The 18363-nt window shown below is 31.2% G+C and overlaps 1 protein-coding gene and 1 long non-coding RNA gene across 7 annotated transcripts in view; both read right to left on the reverse strand.

The window, feature by feature from the left end:
* Positions 1-2120: 2120 nt before the first annotated feature.
* Positions 2121-18363, reverse strand: part of LOC119642905 (guanine nucleotide-binding protein subunit gamma-e) — a 141737-nt gene continuing 125494 nt past the window's right edge. For all 6 annotated transcript variants that reach the window (XM_038042204.1, XM_038042203.1, XM_038042201.1 and 3 more), the window contains one exon: positions 2121-2537. In XM_038042204.1, coding sequence (XP_037898132.1) covers positions 2432-2537 — 106 coding nt within the window. In that variant the 3' untranslated portion in view covers positions 2121-2431. The remainder of the gene's footprint in view (positions 2538-18363) is intronic.
* On the reverse strand, positions 4861-13053 carry LOC119642906. Its single transcript, XR_005248162.1, has 4 exons — positions 12902-13053; positions 10523-10707; positions 5009-5325; positions 4861-4897 (listed from the first exon to the last, which is right to left on the reverse strand). It is a non-coding gene; the product is annotated as an uncharacterized LOC119642906 (long non-coding RNA).

Raw genomic sequence — 18363 nt, forward strand, 5'->3', positions numbered from 1 at the left:
GTTATATCAGAAAAATAAGAAATTTTAATTGAAATGAAAATAAAATGTTATGTTATGAAGGCATCTCCTTTTATTTAATCCTTTGGCAGTTACAAAGACATTTTGAAAGGTTATGTAAACGAGAAATTAAATAACTTTATTAACCAATTGCCAAAAGATGACGATCTACTATTTTGGTCTTCTTGATTGTAAGATTTTGCAATAATTATCGAAGAACCGCGATAACGTAAAAGAAGTATTTTTTATTAGTTAAAGATTCCAACCCGATTTGGTCGATTTCTGTCCGTCCGTAAGTTTATCCCTGTGCCAGATGTAGGTTGACTTTCCAAACTGGTTAAGGTTAGCAGTTAAAGTTGAAACGAAACGTTGTCCGCTGAGAAGAAGAAGCGCGGACGAACTGGGACCGAAGTTTTTAAAAGGTTTTTCTTAAGTGACAAGTAAGAGCAGACATCAATGTAATCTGTGTTGTACAAGTGAGATTAATTTAAAAAATTTGAAAATTGCAAACTGTTGCTGATCTGAATTGTGATCTGTTTGCTTTAGGCAATCGATAACCAAATTCGCTGGAAGCGAACGTGATTTTCTTACTTACGCTTTTCACGAACTTCAATTTTACTCAACTTTTACAAAAAAAAATTGTTTCTAATTATTTCTTTTAAATTATTTAGAAATTTTAAATGCTTAAATTATTAGTTTTTGAGTTTTATTAACAGTTTGATTTTCCTTTTCTAAATAATTTAAAAGGCATCCTTCTACTACACAGTAGTACTTGGTTTTTTTTTTTAATTAAAATTTCATTTTATTTAAGTCGGTTGAAATTATGCTTAAGTTAATTTGTATACGTGATTTATTTAGAAATGCGTAAACAAAATAAGTTGGCTATAAAATATATATATATGTATTTATACATATATAAATATTATTTTTGTTCGGCTAATATATTGTTTTGGAAACGGAAACCATTGAGAGATTGAATAAAGAAATCAATAAAAATTTGCAAGCAAACTTTCCGGTTTTTTCTTCTGTTTAATTCGCGAGACACGTAAGAAGGACTTTTTAAAGAGCATAAAGCAGAGGTTAAGGGAAAACACTTGGGGTTTTTCTCAAAAAATATTTTAATTTATTTCTAGTTATTTCTTTATTTCTTCTTTTTATATTTTTTAATAATATTTTTGATGATAAGTTTTTTTTTTTTTTTTTTTTGAATTCTAGTAAAAAGAAAGGTGTGGTGGGTTTAAGTCTAAAGAGTTCTCCATTTGATCACTTGGTTAAAAAATTTTCGAAAATATTTAAATTTGTATGTATCACTATAAATGTAGGGCATGAGTAAACGACGAATGGGTGGGTGGATGACTGTTGCTGAATGCTTTAAAAAGCACTAATTGAATGAAAATAATTATTGAAAGAATAAAAAAAAAAAAAAACAAGAAAAAAGAAATTAATATAATTTAAAATAAAAATGCATTTATTATTTTTGATTTATTTGAAATTATTTTCTCCGTTTTATATCAAGTGTTTTATTTAGTTAATTAAAATTTTAAATTTTGTTTATTTTTGTATAGAGTATATTAATTTTATATAATGTTGTGAAAATTATTAAATATTAATTAAAGAAAATTAAAAAATGTACTTAAACGCTTACGGCAACGATATTAATGAAAAGTTATCCAGGTTTTAAGACAATTTTTTGTTTTCTCCTGTTGATCTAGTTTCGCACTGCGCCTCTCCCTTTCTCTTTCATTTTTTGTTTAAAAGCTAAATCCTTCTTCACTTTTTAAATGTCCCTTTCCGCTGTTTTCTATTATACATTGGCTTCTTTGCATTGGTTTAGCTATTGTGCTTCCTTCCTATATGGTCTTTTTATTGCAGGCCGCTTTCGTTTTTTGTTTGTCGTGGTTGCATTTTAATATATCAAATTCAATTCAAAACTATTTCTTCTGTCCTGTTTTCTAGTGGCCTTTGATTTACGTGTATTTACTCCTCGATATTCTCAATATCTGCCTCTTACAACAATGAGATAATACAGTTCCCAAAACTTTTGTTGCAACCACAATATTAATGCGACCGCTTGCCACAGCATTGGTCGTTGTAGAATTTCTTGATGTGTACGTCTTTTCAACTTTTCTAATAATTTATTGGCGCGTGAAGGACCCTTTTGCAAATCATGATAATTTAAATTGTAATTGTAATAATGATAATTGTTATTGGTATAGTAATCACATCGTTTAAGTCGCGATGTTGGTGATGATAATACGGGATTTAGGGAATTGTACATCGTGTTTGTCACTACATTCTTTTCTGCTATTTCATTTACTTTACGAGCGGCTTCATATTCTTCTTGTTCATGATGTTGTTGTTGCTCTCCTTGTTGTTGTTGTTGTGATTTATTTTGAATTTTAATGTTTGGATATTTCTGTGGTTTGCGATAATATTACATAATAACACATTTGCCCTTTTCAGCCCACGGGTTATTCTTCTTATCAGGAGCATTAATTAATGGATCATTCTTTTCATTCTCTTCAACAAATGAACGCATCCTGAAACGAAAGAGTGAGAAAGAGAGAGAAAGAAAAAGAGAGATATATACAATTTTTAATTTCTTAAAATTTAAAAACAAATTTTATTGATGATTGATATAAAAAGTTGAAACAGCACCTTTGCGATCTCTGTATAACATATAAGGTTTCCTTGCAGAAAATTTTATTTGCCGCCAAAGTTTATGTTGTCGTTGTTCAAACTTCATGTACAAGACATGTGGGTCAATAGAATTTTTCGCACAATCTTTTTAGGCTTATGAGCACATGGCCTCCAACTCTTTCATTAAATTTTTTTTTTTTTTGATTCGAAAATGCCACTTTTTATTTGTTACGATGCGCTTCACACAAAAAGTGCTAGGTATTATCCTATGAGCAGACTTAAATGATAAAACTCTTAGAAAATTCGCTAAAACTTCCGCGAATGTTTTTGATAACCGTTTAAAGCTTTAAAAATTTGTATAATACTTTGATTTGAAGAACTTTTCTTGCTACCAAATGCCCACATCTTATAATATACAATATAAATATAGATTTTTGATCACATTTTTTTGTCATTCGTTGCAGCACTTCTTAGTGAACGAAACTGAACCTATAAGAGAAAGTCATTCAGGAAAGAAAAAATCAAACATGCGGTATTTCAATAAGTCTGAGAGAATTAAAGAAAAAAAATAAGAATTGAGGAAAGTAAAAAGTTTTTTAAATGTCTGTCTTGTTTCCTCCTACAGAAATCAACTCGATGAAACCAACTTTCCCTTACTTTCTTCATTGAATCGGGCCTTATATCAGCAATAGTGCACAATGCATAACTAGAATGTGGTGTATATCTATCGTGCGACACATTCAGATAAAGTCACAAAAAGTCATTTTCGGAGACTTTATTTGTTCGCCACCGAATTATACAAAGCTGGAAATTTTGAGGAATGTAAAGTTGTCTGGTTAATATGTAATAAAAAACCGACAATTATTACATACGAAACTATTGAGATGAAAATGATAAGATTTTCTTAACAAAAAACACGATTGGTTTAAAGTTTCTTCAAGGCAAAATCAGGAAACTGCGTTGTTTACGATGATCCAACGGTTTTACGTTCCTCCCCACATCTTGCTAGGCCGAACCCACGGACAATTTTATTTATTGAGGAATCGATAAATCTTTAGTCTTCAGCAACACTGAATAATTCCCAAACATTTTTAAGATTTTTATAATTTCCAAGACAAAAATGTAAATCTTACTGAACATCAACAAAATCAACAAAAGCAGAACGAACTTTGATATTTATAATACAACCAAAATCTTATTGAAAACTTCTTTAGCATTTCTCAATTTCCCATGACAATATACTTCGCGTTACTCATAACTCTTTGTTGTTAAGGTACCAGCTCGGCGGTCTTAAGCAAAAATCCTAGAAAAAAAAGAAGAACGACTGTAGCACATGCAAAACGCCAAGATTTGTTTTCACATTTAAGTAAACGCAAGTAAATTTCCGGATTCTATTCATTTTTCCATTCTGAATAAGCGAAAGAAGACTGTGTTAACTCTTAAGCACACAAAGTTTGACCGAAGACAAGTCGGATTGAAGAAGAAAACTTCAAATGTTAAACAACAAAAGCAAACAATTGAATAGTTTCACATTATCGGTGTGCATGAGTGTCCGCAAACGGCTTTCTTTTGAAGACAGATTTTTAATAAAGAGGGAAAAGCGAATTCGACCTGAATTACTTACTTGCGAAAAAATGTAGAAAATAGCTAAATAGAAAATTTAGGGAGAAGCGAATTCGATCTGAATTACTTAATTGGCTTACTTTCTCGAAAACAATGTTAAGAGCAACGACAATGATGATGATAGCTTGCCTGCCATATGAAAAAATGATAACAAAACTTGAAGATATTAATTTACTATTCACAAAATCACTTGAACTACATCTTAAACTTTTTCTGTTCCTATTTCGTCATCAGGTTCGAATATCCACTAAATCCGCTTAAGAAAAATTATTCGTTAATTATAAGAAGGAAGTGTATTTCTGTCGCTTTAACTCTCAACCAAAAATATATATACATTTATGACATTAAATTATCACAATACGCTGACGATTTCTCTCCGTCAATAACACTGCGCCGCCCATAAACTTTTTCTTAAAGATCCAATTGTGATTATCCGTTCTATTTCCTGCACTTAGATATAGTTAAGATTTTTTATTATACCGATCGAAAACGATTTTGAAAGTGATCTGAAGGGGTAGGGTTTCCAATATGGGCCTTCCTCGACTGCAATGTTGTCACTTTTTCTTATAGCTTTATTGTAAGTTAATTAATATATCTTTACCTTTTACACGAGTTTAGTAATATTTTGTGAATTTACCTGTAAAAATTGTAAAAAAATTGATTTGAAACGTACATCGGATATATATGACAAGACATCGTTTTGTGTTCGGTAATTAAAGTAGAACTATGAATTTTTTAAACGTCGTACCTTAGATGATGTGCGAATTCAACAAAATGGCGCAACATGCCGTATATCTCGTGACAAAATCAATTTATTGCGAGAAAAGTTCAATGACCACGTAATCTTCAAAAATGCCGAGGGGACTTGTTCGTACGATCGTGCCATACGATTTCATTGGATATATTTCTTTGGGATCATGTCCAATAAATGGCGCTTACTGCAATAAACCACAAACGCTCAAGGACCTTCTTAGCCACGATTATTCATTGTTGGTATTTTCGGAATTTATTTTTGCACAAAACCGAGGCAAAATCATTTATAATAAAAATGGCGCGAACCATTATCTAAAACAAAAAAGATAATGTTGATATCATCTGTCTTTTCGTTCTTATGTTAAATTAAAAATATATATAGGTCTTATTTGATCACTCTGTATTTGTATAGCAATATATCGTGTCATGCTTGTGTGTGATATTTAAAAATTCGGGCCATATCATACATGATTTCATTTTTTTCTATTTTTTCGCTATAGAGTTGTTTCTGCCAAATGTCTGTTTCTTCTAGACGGAAACATAAGGCCATGTAAGGCCATGATCGATATCTCATACCCGTATCTATGAGAGGGATTTGTCTGGACAATTTCATTATTAAATTACTTTCATCCATTTCATTTCATTTATTCCGTTTATTTCGATATGCCGCTTTATTTTATACATGAACATCTAATTCATATTTACACACTGAACGTTTACACATTTACTACAAGTGTTTTGATAAAGAAAGTAAAGAAAAAAAGCAAAGTAAGAAGATTATAATCGGGCAATACCGACAAACAAACATCCTGCACTTTTCCACCTAGTACAGCTATTCGTTCGTTTTAATGTTAATACCGCAAAAATTACACATTATTATCATGCAAAGGAGAATGCCCAAAACATCAAATAATGTGATCGAAATTTTGCAAGCTTAATTTATTTCCCAAAAATATTATTATTTTTCAGATTCTGTCAAAGAAAACTAGAAATTATACTTTATCTTCATATAAGGGCTTACTTTTCATGGTAATCCTTCTACGTGTAGTGTCATGTGACCCAATTTGTTGAATTGCTCCTATGATCCAATTTTTGTCATACAATATGTAAAATTAAATCTTTTTCTTGTGAAATCTTGTATGGGGACCGGGACCCACGTTGTTCAAATTTAAGGCCTTTTTTCTCATTTCCTGAAAATCCTTATATGCTTTGGTATCCAAAAAATATACCTACACGGTCCAAATTAGGTAAGGTTGGTTTCGTTGTCAAATTATTATTACGAACCAATTTTCACCATATTGAAAATTAGACCATTTTACCACATAAAGATCCAGTTTTCGTAGGAACGATTATATGAGAGGAAGTTCAAAAAATTAGGCCAATCGAACCAAATATTTCATATCAATTTAGAATGTCGAAATGCCATTACTCAGCGATTTTTGTCGAGAAATTTGCAAAATTGCAATTTTTTTTTTATTGTAAGTCAACTTTTTAAAATAAACGGTTATATGGGGAGTAGCGGAAAAGTGGGCAGATCGGAAGTGGAGATCTTTTGGTTGGTAAAGTGAAAACGCATCTGACGGATAACGGACGGACAGACAGAGAGGCTTATATCGATTCATAAAGTGATTCCGAATAAGTTATATACATTTCACAAGACTACGCAATTCGATAAGCAATACTCTCTGCTCATACGACGGCGAATTTCGACTAGATTCCCGATTTTTTTAAGGTGAACCTATGGCGTGATTTGACTTGCTTTTAACATCAAATTGCTTACTGATTTGTGCTTAATTAAATATTAAGAAGTTTATCTTTCTATTCGAATATGATGATATTAGCGGACAGATTGATAGGATACGTGTGGACTTGAAAGTTTAATCAAGAAAATGAAATAATTTTATGAAATTTCTAAAGCTTGTTTCTGTTTCTTGTGGAATAACAAAGTTATTGCATAACTTGCGGTTGTTTTTACACAATATACGATATATGTAGATGAAGGTTTAGATATGCTAGCGATCTAGTATGTAAAAGTTCTACACATTATTTCTCCATAGCTTTATAGTTCAATTCAAATAGTTAAATCTAGAAAGCGTTTAAACGAAACTTTATGTTTTGAAGTAAAGCTCCATTCAGAAATCAGCAAACTATAATATATACATCAAATAAATCGAAAGACAAAATTTGCACTGCGCATATGCGAAAAGGGATTACTTTAATTCTAAATTTAAATGGAATAACGCTACGCTTACATTTTGTCTTCGGAATACGCGTAGAAAAAAATTTTACAATTTTTCATGATTAATGCATATTTTTCCGCAAATCGGTACTCAAATTTATTAACTAATGAAAATTAAAAGTTACATAGAGCGTTTTTAATTGTATGGCTGTTTTCTTAACCAAGTTATGGCCTATAACGCGCAAATATACATAGATGTATTAACAACAATAGGTTCTATAATGGCATGTGCATATACAATGCTGCTAAGCTGTAGTGGCTCTTAATGCTTGTGTCTTATATTAGTCTTAAATACACGGAGACACTCACGCATTCATTTGAAATTATAAAGACTTTACACAATACAATAAAATAAATTCATATAAAAGTTGAAGGTGAAAACGTTTAGAATAAGAGTCAGGCCAGAAGAGGAAACAAAAAGTGAAAGTGGAAATGAGAAAATTCTTGCGACCACACACATATATAGTTTTTTTTATATATTTTGCCAGAGTGGTTGAAAAAAGTGCCACTGTACAGTAATTATGTAAAGTGTTTTACAACCAGCTAAGAAGAAAGAAAGACAAGTAAGAAAATTACGTTCAGCTTGTTACAAATATTGGGTACGCATAATCCTAATGACGTATCTGCACGTACAGGCGTAGCTGCAATAATATAGATACATATATGCCTCTAGTCGAAAAATTAATTTGACTGGACTTTGGTCATAGGTATGCAAATAAGTTGCTTCTCTTTTTTGATAAAATTTAACATTATTTAAAACATAATTGCTACAAAGCTTAATAAACGTCTTTTGCCATTTATCGGAAACTTCCCAGTTTCTCATCGAGCAATTTTCGTACTTCTTCAACATCTGCGAACCGCTGATCAGGTAAAAATGTCTGCATCGATCTGAATACACTTATTCGGGAGGGCCCAACAATGACATCCGGTCCTTAAACTTTGATATACACTGAACAGCAGCTTGTGAAGTACTCAAACTGACATCGTTCAAACATCAATATCTAAGTTATCTTTATCTATAATTTTGGGCAAATGAAACGCTTCAGACACGTTTTACGATGTAACAAATTTCGGAGGAAGAAATTTATTTGCACATGTAATGTTTTACACAACAGATTGATATCTGTTTTCGGTTGTAATTATTGCTAATAACATTTGAAAATGCAACATTTTCTCATTCTCTTTCAAGATGCATTCATGGCGTTCAAAGTCAATCTACGGACACATGTGCGTATCAATAGTCGATTACCTACTATTTGGAAACGTACGTTCATCAGAAGTGTGCACATTCAGTAATGGTCGTAAATGGACGGAAAACCTAGCAGGAATGGGACAAAAAAATTTCACATTAAAGAAAGGAATAGTGCAAAGTACAATTACGCAAAGTATTCCAAATTAATAAAAAAGAAAATATTTTTTTTCTTGTGTATGTCATACTATATTAATACGGAAAAAACAACAAATGTTAAGAAACGTCTCTTAAGAGCTTTACATTACGACATTTTGCTTTGGTTTTGTGAACATCAACGGGTAAAGTATAGCCATGCTAAACGCCTGCGCAGATGGCTATCTGAAGGTCACAAAGTCTAGTTGTAACCTTTTATGTATGAAATATATATAGCACTGTAAGGAAAATCACTTATTTGATAAAACCAAATAATGCATGAAAACTTTATGATTTATAAAATATAAGTATCCGTAAAGGCTTAAAACCACACTGGCGATGTTTTAGATGTAGAGCAGTTACACAAAAATAGCGGAGACCCTTCCAAATATGAAATCCGCAATATTATTGGAAAGGACGAAACCGGGAAGAATATATAAAGAGGGCAAGAGAGACGCGAGCCAAGTATGTCGCCTCCCACGTTAAGCTTATATCTCAATTTGCGAAAAAGCCAGTAAGCAAAAGAATATGACGGGATGCAATCACTAGCAAAGCTGGCAGTGTTGGCAAGTGATAAACCTATTTGTCGTAATGTCTTAAAAATTATTCCATATCGAATTGTTAAAGAAGCGTTAAGTTGATTCTACCTGACTTGAAGGAGAGTATCGCGATCAAGAAAGCTTTGTCAAAAAGAAAATTTATTTTCCTTTTCAATTCCAAAAATTACTGATCAATCTATCAAATAAGGTTAACACATTTCATAAAGGTGAAAATAACGGCCCGACTAACTCGTAAAAGGAAAAGATGCCATAAAAAGATCTCTTTCGGGTATATATAACACGTAAGGGTTCTCCTTCGAAAAAAGAAAAAAAAAAAAATTTGCAAAGTTTTTTTTATCACAATTTTTTACACACATTAAAAATAGTGGAATTAAAGCAAGTAGAAACAAGTGCGAAAGTAAACAAAATAGATCGGGTAGCGTATAAAACGTAGAGTGGTTGTACCAAAAAATAAATTATATTTTGAACGTAACTTGATGTCTCCTTATACATCATAAGCTATCTATTCTTTATTAAGACGTGATAAGTAGTATAGAATAATGCTTTTTACAGCCTTTTTTAAAATGTTTTTAAAAGTTTTTATCCAATTTAAAACAAATATTTACATTTTGTATATGCACTTAAATGTATAATATATGAAAAAATGCAAAGAAATGTGAATACTTTCATGAAGCATATTTCAATTAAGCAGAACAAGCCAACGATAATCACTATAAATTGAAACAATAAATAACGAAGAGAAAAAAATTGAATGGTTTTAATAAAGAAAATAATAACAACGATTGCTATTGGGAGATAAATATTGGAAAATTATTCATTAATTCTGTATTGAAGAAGGATAGGTAGAATACTCGAAATTTTAAATTAACCTATACAGTCATATCTGAAGCATCATAAATGTATCTGACGCAAACTTTTATATATATTTTTTGTTTTACAGATGTAAAAAGTGAGCTACATGCTATACTCAACTAAGACCGTTAGCTAATATCCCGTAACTCTTTTTAGAGAAAGCCGCCTAATTCTGCGTTTCTTTTGATTCCTGTTAAATCGAATTCAAAAATCATTGAAATCCGGTTATAAATTGGGCGACAATAAAAAGAAGAAGCCTTAACATCAATTTTGCTTAACTGATATTCTTCCTCGCATGTTATTAGGAGTAAATTGACGCGTCCTTATTACGCCGGTATATTGTATGGGGAAGTATGTCGCGTTTTATGCAAGATACTGAATGCGCTTTGTTGCTTTTTGTGTACAATTTTACATATTTATTTATCGATTAAACCAATTTGTAATATGCATGAAGAGTAGTGATGGGATACTTACATTTTTGGTCAGTGTGGGGATTTAAAGTAACGGCGATATGGCAATCATTCCGCATTTCCGGTTGTCTGCTTTTAAAATTATGGCAGTCAGAAAAAAAAGGAGGTTTTCACACAATCTGTTAGTTGGTATCCGGAGGTCAATTTTGAAAATATACTCAGTCTGGAGAAAAGCGAATTGTGTAAAAGCTAAAACAGATCAAAGCGTCTTCATTTGGATTATCATAATTATGAAAAGAACCCTTTAAACAAAGTATAAAAATAAAATAAAGTAAAACAATGGATTATAAAATAAAATATGATAATATATTATTAAAATAATACCAATAAAAGCGAAGCAATATGAAAGAATAAACAATAAATAAATTATATCAAAAATAAAAAACAAGAAAATCATTATAGTACGGAGTAGCCGTCTATCATATACACTACTCCACTTTATCTAATTAAAGCTTTTATTTATGTGCATGATGTTATAAATATTACATCTTGTTTTCATATAAAGGCATACTTTTGACTTGTGCTGTTATAAGGTGTGGGCTTGAAAAAATGGATATAAAATAGACCTAGAAATATACTGTAGCTGATTTCTATGTCAAATTACTATTGCGGATCAATTTTAAACATAATATATTAGAACCACAAACATCTAGGCATACCAAGGTTTATTTTTCATATGGAATGAATTAAAAAAATAGACCAACATGATCCACATTGGGTATGGGTATATTTTTATAATGAACTACTACTGCGGATCAACTTTTATTATGAAATATTATATTTTTGTCGCATAGAGACTTACTTTTCGTGTGAAGGATTGTATGAGAGGCGGTTTAAAACTTCGCACCATTCGATTCAAATTATTTATAGGAACTTAGTATGCTAAATTCTATTACTCGACGATTTCTGTCTGGTCATTTTCAAAACTGGGGGGTAGAGCGGAAGGACTGATAGTAAAAATTATTCTATGCATTGGATTTTTGATAGAGTTTGTTTGCCCTTGAGCCAAAATACATCATTATATAAAATTTGGTCAAAGTTTTTTAGAAATGCGGTTTGCACGGTGACGAAAATCCGTAGGTAGATACCAGATCGGAAATAATATAGACAGAAAGACCAAAAAGTATAAAACGAAACAGAAAATTGTTCCGAATCAATTAGTACAGTGAGGGGTGGGACTATCTTAAGTCCTTCCGCGTTTTACATTTATCCGGACAAAATTAAAATAAACTCTGTCACAAATACGGTAGAGTGTAATAGCAGCTAAGTTAGCGCATATGAATATGAATAAAACAATAATAATAGGTATCAATTACGTTGAAAAGTACGGTAAATATTTTTTTGAATAATATTCTGTTGGTGGTGGTATGACATGGTTTGGGAGATGACTATTTTCCGGGACGGATTGTATCAATGGAAAACGGTCTTGCTGACAACATGGCGGTAAAACGTAACAAGATTATATGTTTTCCTCTTGAAGATCTGTCAAGCTTAATTTTCTCAATGTACTAATTTGCGCTATAAATATAATTTTCTTTTTTTTTAATTTTATATTAAAATAGAATGATGGGCAATGTCGCAAATCGTCTAACAGCCATTGAATAATAATAATTGAACATTTTTTCAAGCACTTTGAAAAGGTTATTTTTAGGTACTTGAAATATTTTCGCAAACTTAAATATCAGCGGAAATGAATAATAAAGAAAGAAATCTAATAACTAAAGTCTAATGTGTGCCTTTTCTCTAGTGTCTGGACTTTCTCACGTTTTCCTTTAAGAAGTCCAACAGCAAGAACCAAGATTTGCAACTAAGTTCCTACAAGAAAAACATGGCGATTAAAAGCCCTTATAATGTTTTAATTAATAACTTGAAATCATCCATTTACGTTACTTTTATGTATCTTATGATGATGTACCTGATTTCACCCGATATTGAGGAAGATTTTCATACTCACTCATAGTAAAGGGCGTAAAAGTAGCTGACTTTGTTGAGAATGTTCTAACTTTGCATTAAATTAGTTAATTACCTTTCCACAACATCATCCGCCTGACGGAATAAATCGATTTAGACGGTAAAAAAAAAACGTTCCAATGTTTTATCCAATTTTAAAATACATGAAAATTTACAAAAATACAAAAAATACAAAAAAATTTAATAATCCTTATACGTCTATTCCAAGTGCAGCTGTAAATCAATTTATTGTTAATTAATTGAAAGATAGGGGGAGTAGATCCAATTTGAAATGGATCTAGCCTCTATAAAATCAATAAAGATTTGTAACGTCTACCGTATGACGGGCTAATAACGAGGAAAGCGATACACAAAGTACTGATTAGGTCGAACGCACGTAACAATTATAATAAATGTTTGCTTTTCATTTTACCAAACAATACTGGCTTTTGTCAAAAGGGCCCGACGAACTAAAATACTGTTGAACGTAATAAAGCAACGCTTTTGGTAGTGTCGATAAAATCATATTTTAGTAAGGATTACAACTATATTATTAAACAACAAAAGACTAGCATAAAGACAGGAATGAAGGACCGGTAAGACAACTGATAGTATATAATCCACCCAGTATGAGTTATATGGTAACGAGTACGTAAACTGGATTTGCAATACAGAAATGGAAACAACATCGATCGTCGATTGCTAGACTTCGGGAAGCTGTTAGGAGACAAAGTTTGGTGCGCAATTCCTGAGCGCCGACGAATGCGTTTTTACCAGCAAATGTGTTTCTTATAATCTGTAAGAAATTTTTTTATAATATATGTTCTCACTTTTGTGCACCGATTGTCATATAATTTAGACGCAAATAATGAAATCAATTTATAATTAATAAAATCCACAAACTCTTTTATATTATTCATTTTGTTAAATATCAAATATAGATAAGTACATGAAAAATTGTGACACCAATAACCTTCAACTTTATTCATACATATGAAAAAGTTTTTCCATTCAAATAACTTAAATTAACTTGAAGTAAGCTTCATGTTTAATCCCTTCTTTACGTTAAAATACAATTAGTGTTCACCAAAAGGCCATATTCATCAGTTAATTTTCGCCTCTTAAATATTACAAATGAATACTTCTTCTGTTAATTTCACAAAATATTATATAGATGCAAGTTTAAGCAAATACTTTCAAGTAAAAATTAGAGATCTTAAACTCTAAAATACCCAAGATCTAGTTTTTTTGAACTTCATGCTTTTTAATGCAATGTAAGCACGTTACATATATATACATCTATAAAATTAGTTTAGAAAAGAAAAACTCAAAAGAAAAGCAAGTAAGCACATTATATTCGAGGAGAGTTGAATCTTACATACCCACCATATAAAGGCTCGATCCACTTAAGATTTTAGCATCCGAGAAATTGGTTTTTCCTAAACGTCCCAAGATTTTATATATTAAACGTCCACCATATTTAAATTATTACAAACACACTTTATCGCCTATTGGTCTCCAAGTTCTTTTATTTGATGTACATATCGCTGGTATTATTAAAAATTAATTAATCCACCAGATCGCGGTGTCTGCATTTTAGAGTGTTGCATAAAGTAAAAGTGGAAAATTTCAGCCTTCTAAATTTTATAATTTCTAAAAAGGTAGCACAGAGCCCACAAATTTTTGTTAAGAAAAACGGGGTTGAGTTCAGTTTACGCTTCGCTATGAGCTTCTGCTCTGGCCGATTTGGGCCATTTTCAATATTAACCTGCATGCACGAGCTTCCAATGTTTCTACCAAATTTGAAATCGATGTCTTCATTTTCACGCCTAAGAGAGTGCTAAAAACAAACACCACACATACGCAAAAGCGGACATACATGGCTTAATCAATCCAGAATTTCATACTGATTAACAATACATATACTTTAAGGGGTCTTGAGCCTTCCTTTTCGGTGTTACAATACATTATGAAGAAAAAAATAAATAAATAAATCCCATCCTTCAGTGGTGGGTATAGAAAACGTTTTTATATTCGCAATTCGAATACTCAACAATATAGAGACGCCAAATTTTAAGAAAAACCCAATTTTCCGCACTTGGAGGCTAATATTTGAAACCAATACGTTTGCCTTTTGTTTCATGCTTGTACATACTTGCGAAAAGTGAACTTGTTGATATTTATACGCAAACTGAAAAGTGGTGAACTGTTGTTCTCGAAAATTTACTATTTAATTTTTTGATTATCAATGCCAGACTCAAGCTCGACTTGATATTATATCTACCTAGTCTCTGGCGACGTGCAACCACGGTAGAGTTTCCATATTTGCGATTCTTACCAATGGTACGATATAATGAATAGTCCAATATGGTTTAAATGGTAAAAACTTAAAGAACAGAGAATTATAAGAGGAAACGTTTACAATAAAGCAGGTAACTTGTGTCCCACCCTAAAGCTACAAATTCAAGTGTTTATATTGAACAAGAAAAAATTTGAAGAGGACTTAAAATAAAACGAAAACACAAAAAACAAAAACAAGAAAGAAACTGACACTTCGCTGTGGCCGAATCTTTCATATTAACCCTTCTCTTATATTAAAAGGACCAAAAATTGAAATTTCGATACGTTGCTATATTTTGGGTTGGGATGCAATAAATATCTAGCTTCTTTGCTTTGAGAAATAGATTTGTTCTCAGTGTATGTTGCATAACAGGGGTGCATTTTGGTCAATTTGACTCGTTTTCAATAACAATCTGCGTGCCAGCACGTTCACTGTCTACAGTAGACATACATACAGACGGTCAGACAAGTATACTTATATCGATTCAGAATTTTACAATCAACAAGAATATAAGCGCTTCAACTCTGAAGCTTCTGCCAAGGCGGCGCGAACGCTTTGCCATACTAAATCTACTTCACACTTGTCGGTTGTGGGTATAAAAGGCCAACAAAAACGATAGAAACAATGGAGAAAGTTTTCGTGTTCGAAAAAAACAACTATGAATAAATGCGAAATGCAATAAAATGAATATGCTTCTGCATTTCTGGGCGCACACTTTTGTTTTAAGAAACGTTACATAAAAATAACTATGGCAAAGATGTGTAAAAATAAAAAAGCGAAGTATATTATTGGTCTTAGCCGAGTTTTTTATACTTATCGGCTTTATCTTAAAAAATAAGAAAAACAAGAAATTTTGAAACTCTAAGAAATAAAATTACAAGGATGATTTTTATATATTAAGTACAGATATTGTAGCACCATCCATATACGAGAAATATAAAAATCCTATTCCGGATTTATTTGGCAAATACATGCATTTTGGTATTTTATATGAAGCAAATGCACGCTAAACTATTTGCAAAACACGTTACCGCGCAAATATTTTTAAAATCCATTTTGTCGTTTTTGTGAAATTAATCAAATAACTTTTAATTGTTCTTTAAAAAAATTCATTTTCACTAAAAAGTGCATTTGTTTTTTTTTTTAAATTCAGGGACCGCTCTATACATATATATTATATCTGGTATTATCATATATCATAAACCTTATTTTAATGTAATAATAATATTGTTATAAAATTCGCTTTTACTAAGATACAGTCCGTACCACTGGATCGTGGATATTTTATTCAAGAGAAATGCACTTCAAAGTTCTTTTGTTTTACTACATTGTCTTTTACAACAGTAGGAATATTTATTTATTACAATTTATTTTGGCCGTACTCTCAACTTCTACGTTCTTGTCAGACTAACTCTACTTTTCACAAATATTCTATTTATATACAATTTTACAAGCATCTTACTATATCTAACTTAATGGTTTTATTTCTAATCCCAGCCTGTCTAATTCCTCTAATCGTTTTTATCAGCCTGCAGCTGCATGAGGCGCCTGCAAATGCTCATTTGGTTTTTCCTTCTTTAGGGAATTTATTATTACGAAAATTACTTAGCTGACATTAACTGAATTTGGGATTTGCGTTACAATATTATCTTGTGTTAATCTAAAACAATATTTTTGTGTTTGGGCTCTTGTAGAACGGATCAAGGACTCGAAAACTGAGATAGAAAACTAATACTAGACGTATATATACTCGGCTGGCATGGCCACAAAGCTAAGCCTGCAAAATTCATAACCTATGGCTGAGAATGATACTTTATCTTACTATTGTACACGGCCAACTAAAATGTATGTTCAAAAATTAATTCGGTTAGCGGAAAAATCATTGTACCAAAGTGGAAACAAAAGCAAGCCACTGATCCAAAAAAGTGTATATTCAATATATATAAGTAAATATGCATACACATATATAGATATTTATAAACCTACCTGTCCAATGCAAATACGTACCTATATGGATGAATATGAGTACATACGAGGTGCGTTGAAAACAAACGTGATTCTTTGATTCAGACTACGACTCTTTTCTGTTCCCAAAACTGCAAACTCCCATGGAAGGAGGCAGTTTTGCCACGATTAAGGAGACAACGAATGCATCGCTGAAACAGGTCAAGGGCATACCAAATAGCGCATATCAGAACAGCTGCGGGGATTGAAAAAAGCGCTGGCACAAGTATATTTTGTCTAAAGGGGATTACTTTCAAAACGATAAAATAGATATTGATGAATACATAAATATTTTTCAAGAATAAAAGATCACTTTCTTTTTTAACACACCTTCTATTTTGTATGTTCAGTTGTACTTAACGTACATTAAATAAAGCGACTTAAGTCGAAAAAATGTGGAATGCATTTAAGATTATTTACAGTCGTAATCCATTATAAGCTCATGCTTTGGTAAAAAAAATACGCATAAAATTTATTTACTCTGGCGATATTAAACTTTTTATAATTATATAGTTTTTGCATATTGCAATTATAAATTGCTAAAGCAAAAGTTTTTCAATTTGCAAACTAATTTGCTAAAACTAATAATCAAAGATTGCTTGTTGTCCTTATTGTAAACATAATGTTAGTATTAATTACGTTCATTATGTAAAAAGAGGCATTTGTTAGAATTAATTCAACATTTTTACGAACTGAACCCTCACTCTCTCTCCCACCCTATCTCAATCTTTTCGTCTTTCACTTTTGTTATTAAAGTGTGGATGGAATTCTCACTGATGGAAGACCGCATCTTAAACTACTTCTACAGCATTTATATTAAAATTTGATCACAAGCAATCTATCCGCCTATATGTCCTTCATTCGCTTTCGTGATTTGTATCCAGCGGCGTTTAAAACCGAACAATAAAACAATTCATTCTGCAAAATTTGAATATCTTTTAACAGCGATTTTAATTTCTTTTTTACCAAGGAAAATAAAACAGAACACAAAAAAGTTTTTCTCTACATTTCTTATACACATTAAAATTCTCTTCATATTTTAAACATATTTTGCATTAAGTTGTATTAGAACCTTGAAGAAGCAAAGAAATATGTACGGGAAATATAAAAATTTATGGAAAGATTTGTGATGCCTACATGTACTGCAAGCGATTTAATATTCCGTCTTTTTCTTTATTTGACAATCTATTTGTTGGAGTCGCCGTTAAGCTCGCAACTAAAAAATATTGTTACGTTAAAAATATTGACGAAAATGAACAGAACGATTGCCAAGTTTTAAAATGAAGTGAAAATTCAATAATTAACTAAAAGATTTAAAGAAACTTTCGTTTACCACTACAATTCTTCTTTTAAATTTTTTTATCTGAATTTCCACGAATGCGAATGTTACAATAGCAAATAACATAGAGATGGTCAGATAAAATCATACATTGGTCGCTAATAATTTTTTAAATGTATTGTTACAAAAATGCCATATTTGATGATTTAAATTTTCATGAAACTTGATGGAGTTTCCAATAAGCATAATTTCAAAGATTGAAAAGGCACAA

This window comes from Glossina fuscipes, unplaced genomic scaffold, assembly GCF_014805625.2.
Source record: "Glossina fuscipes isolate IAEA_lab_2018 unplaced genomic scaffold, Yale_Gfus_2 287, whole genome shotgun sequence".
Lineage (NCBI taxonomy): Eukaryota > Metazoa > Arthropoda > Insecta > Diptera > Glossinidae > Glossina > Glossina fuscipes.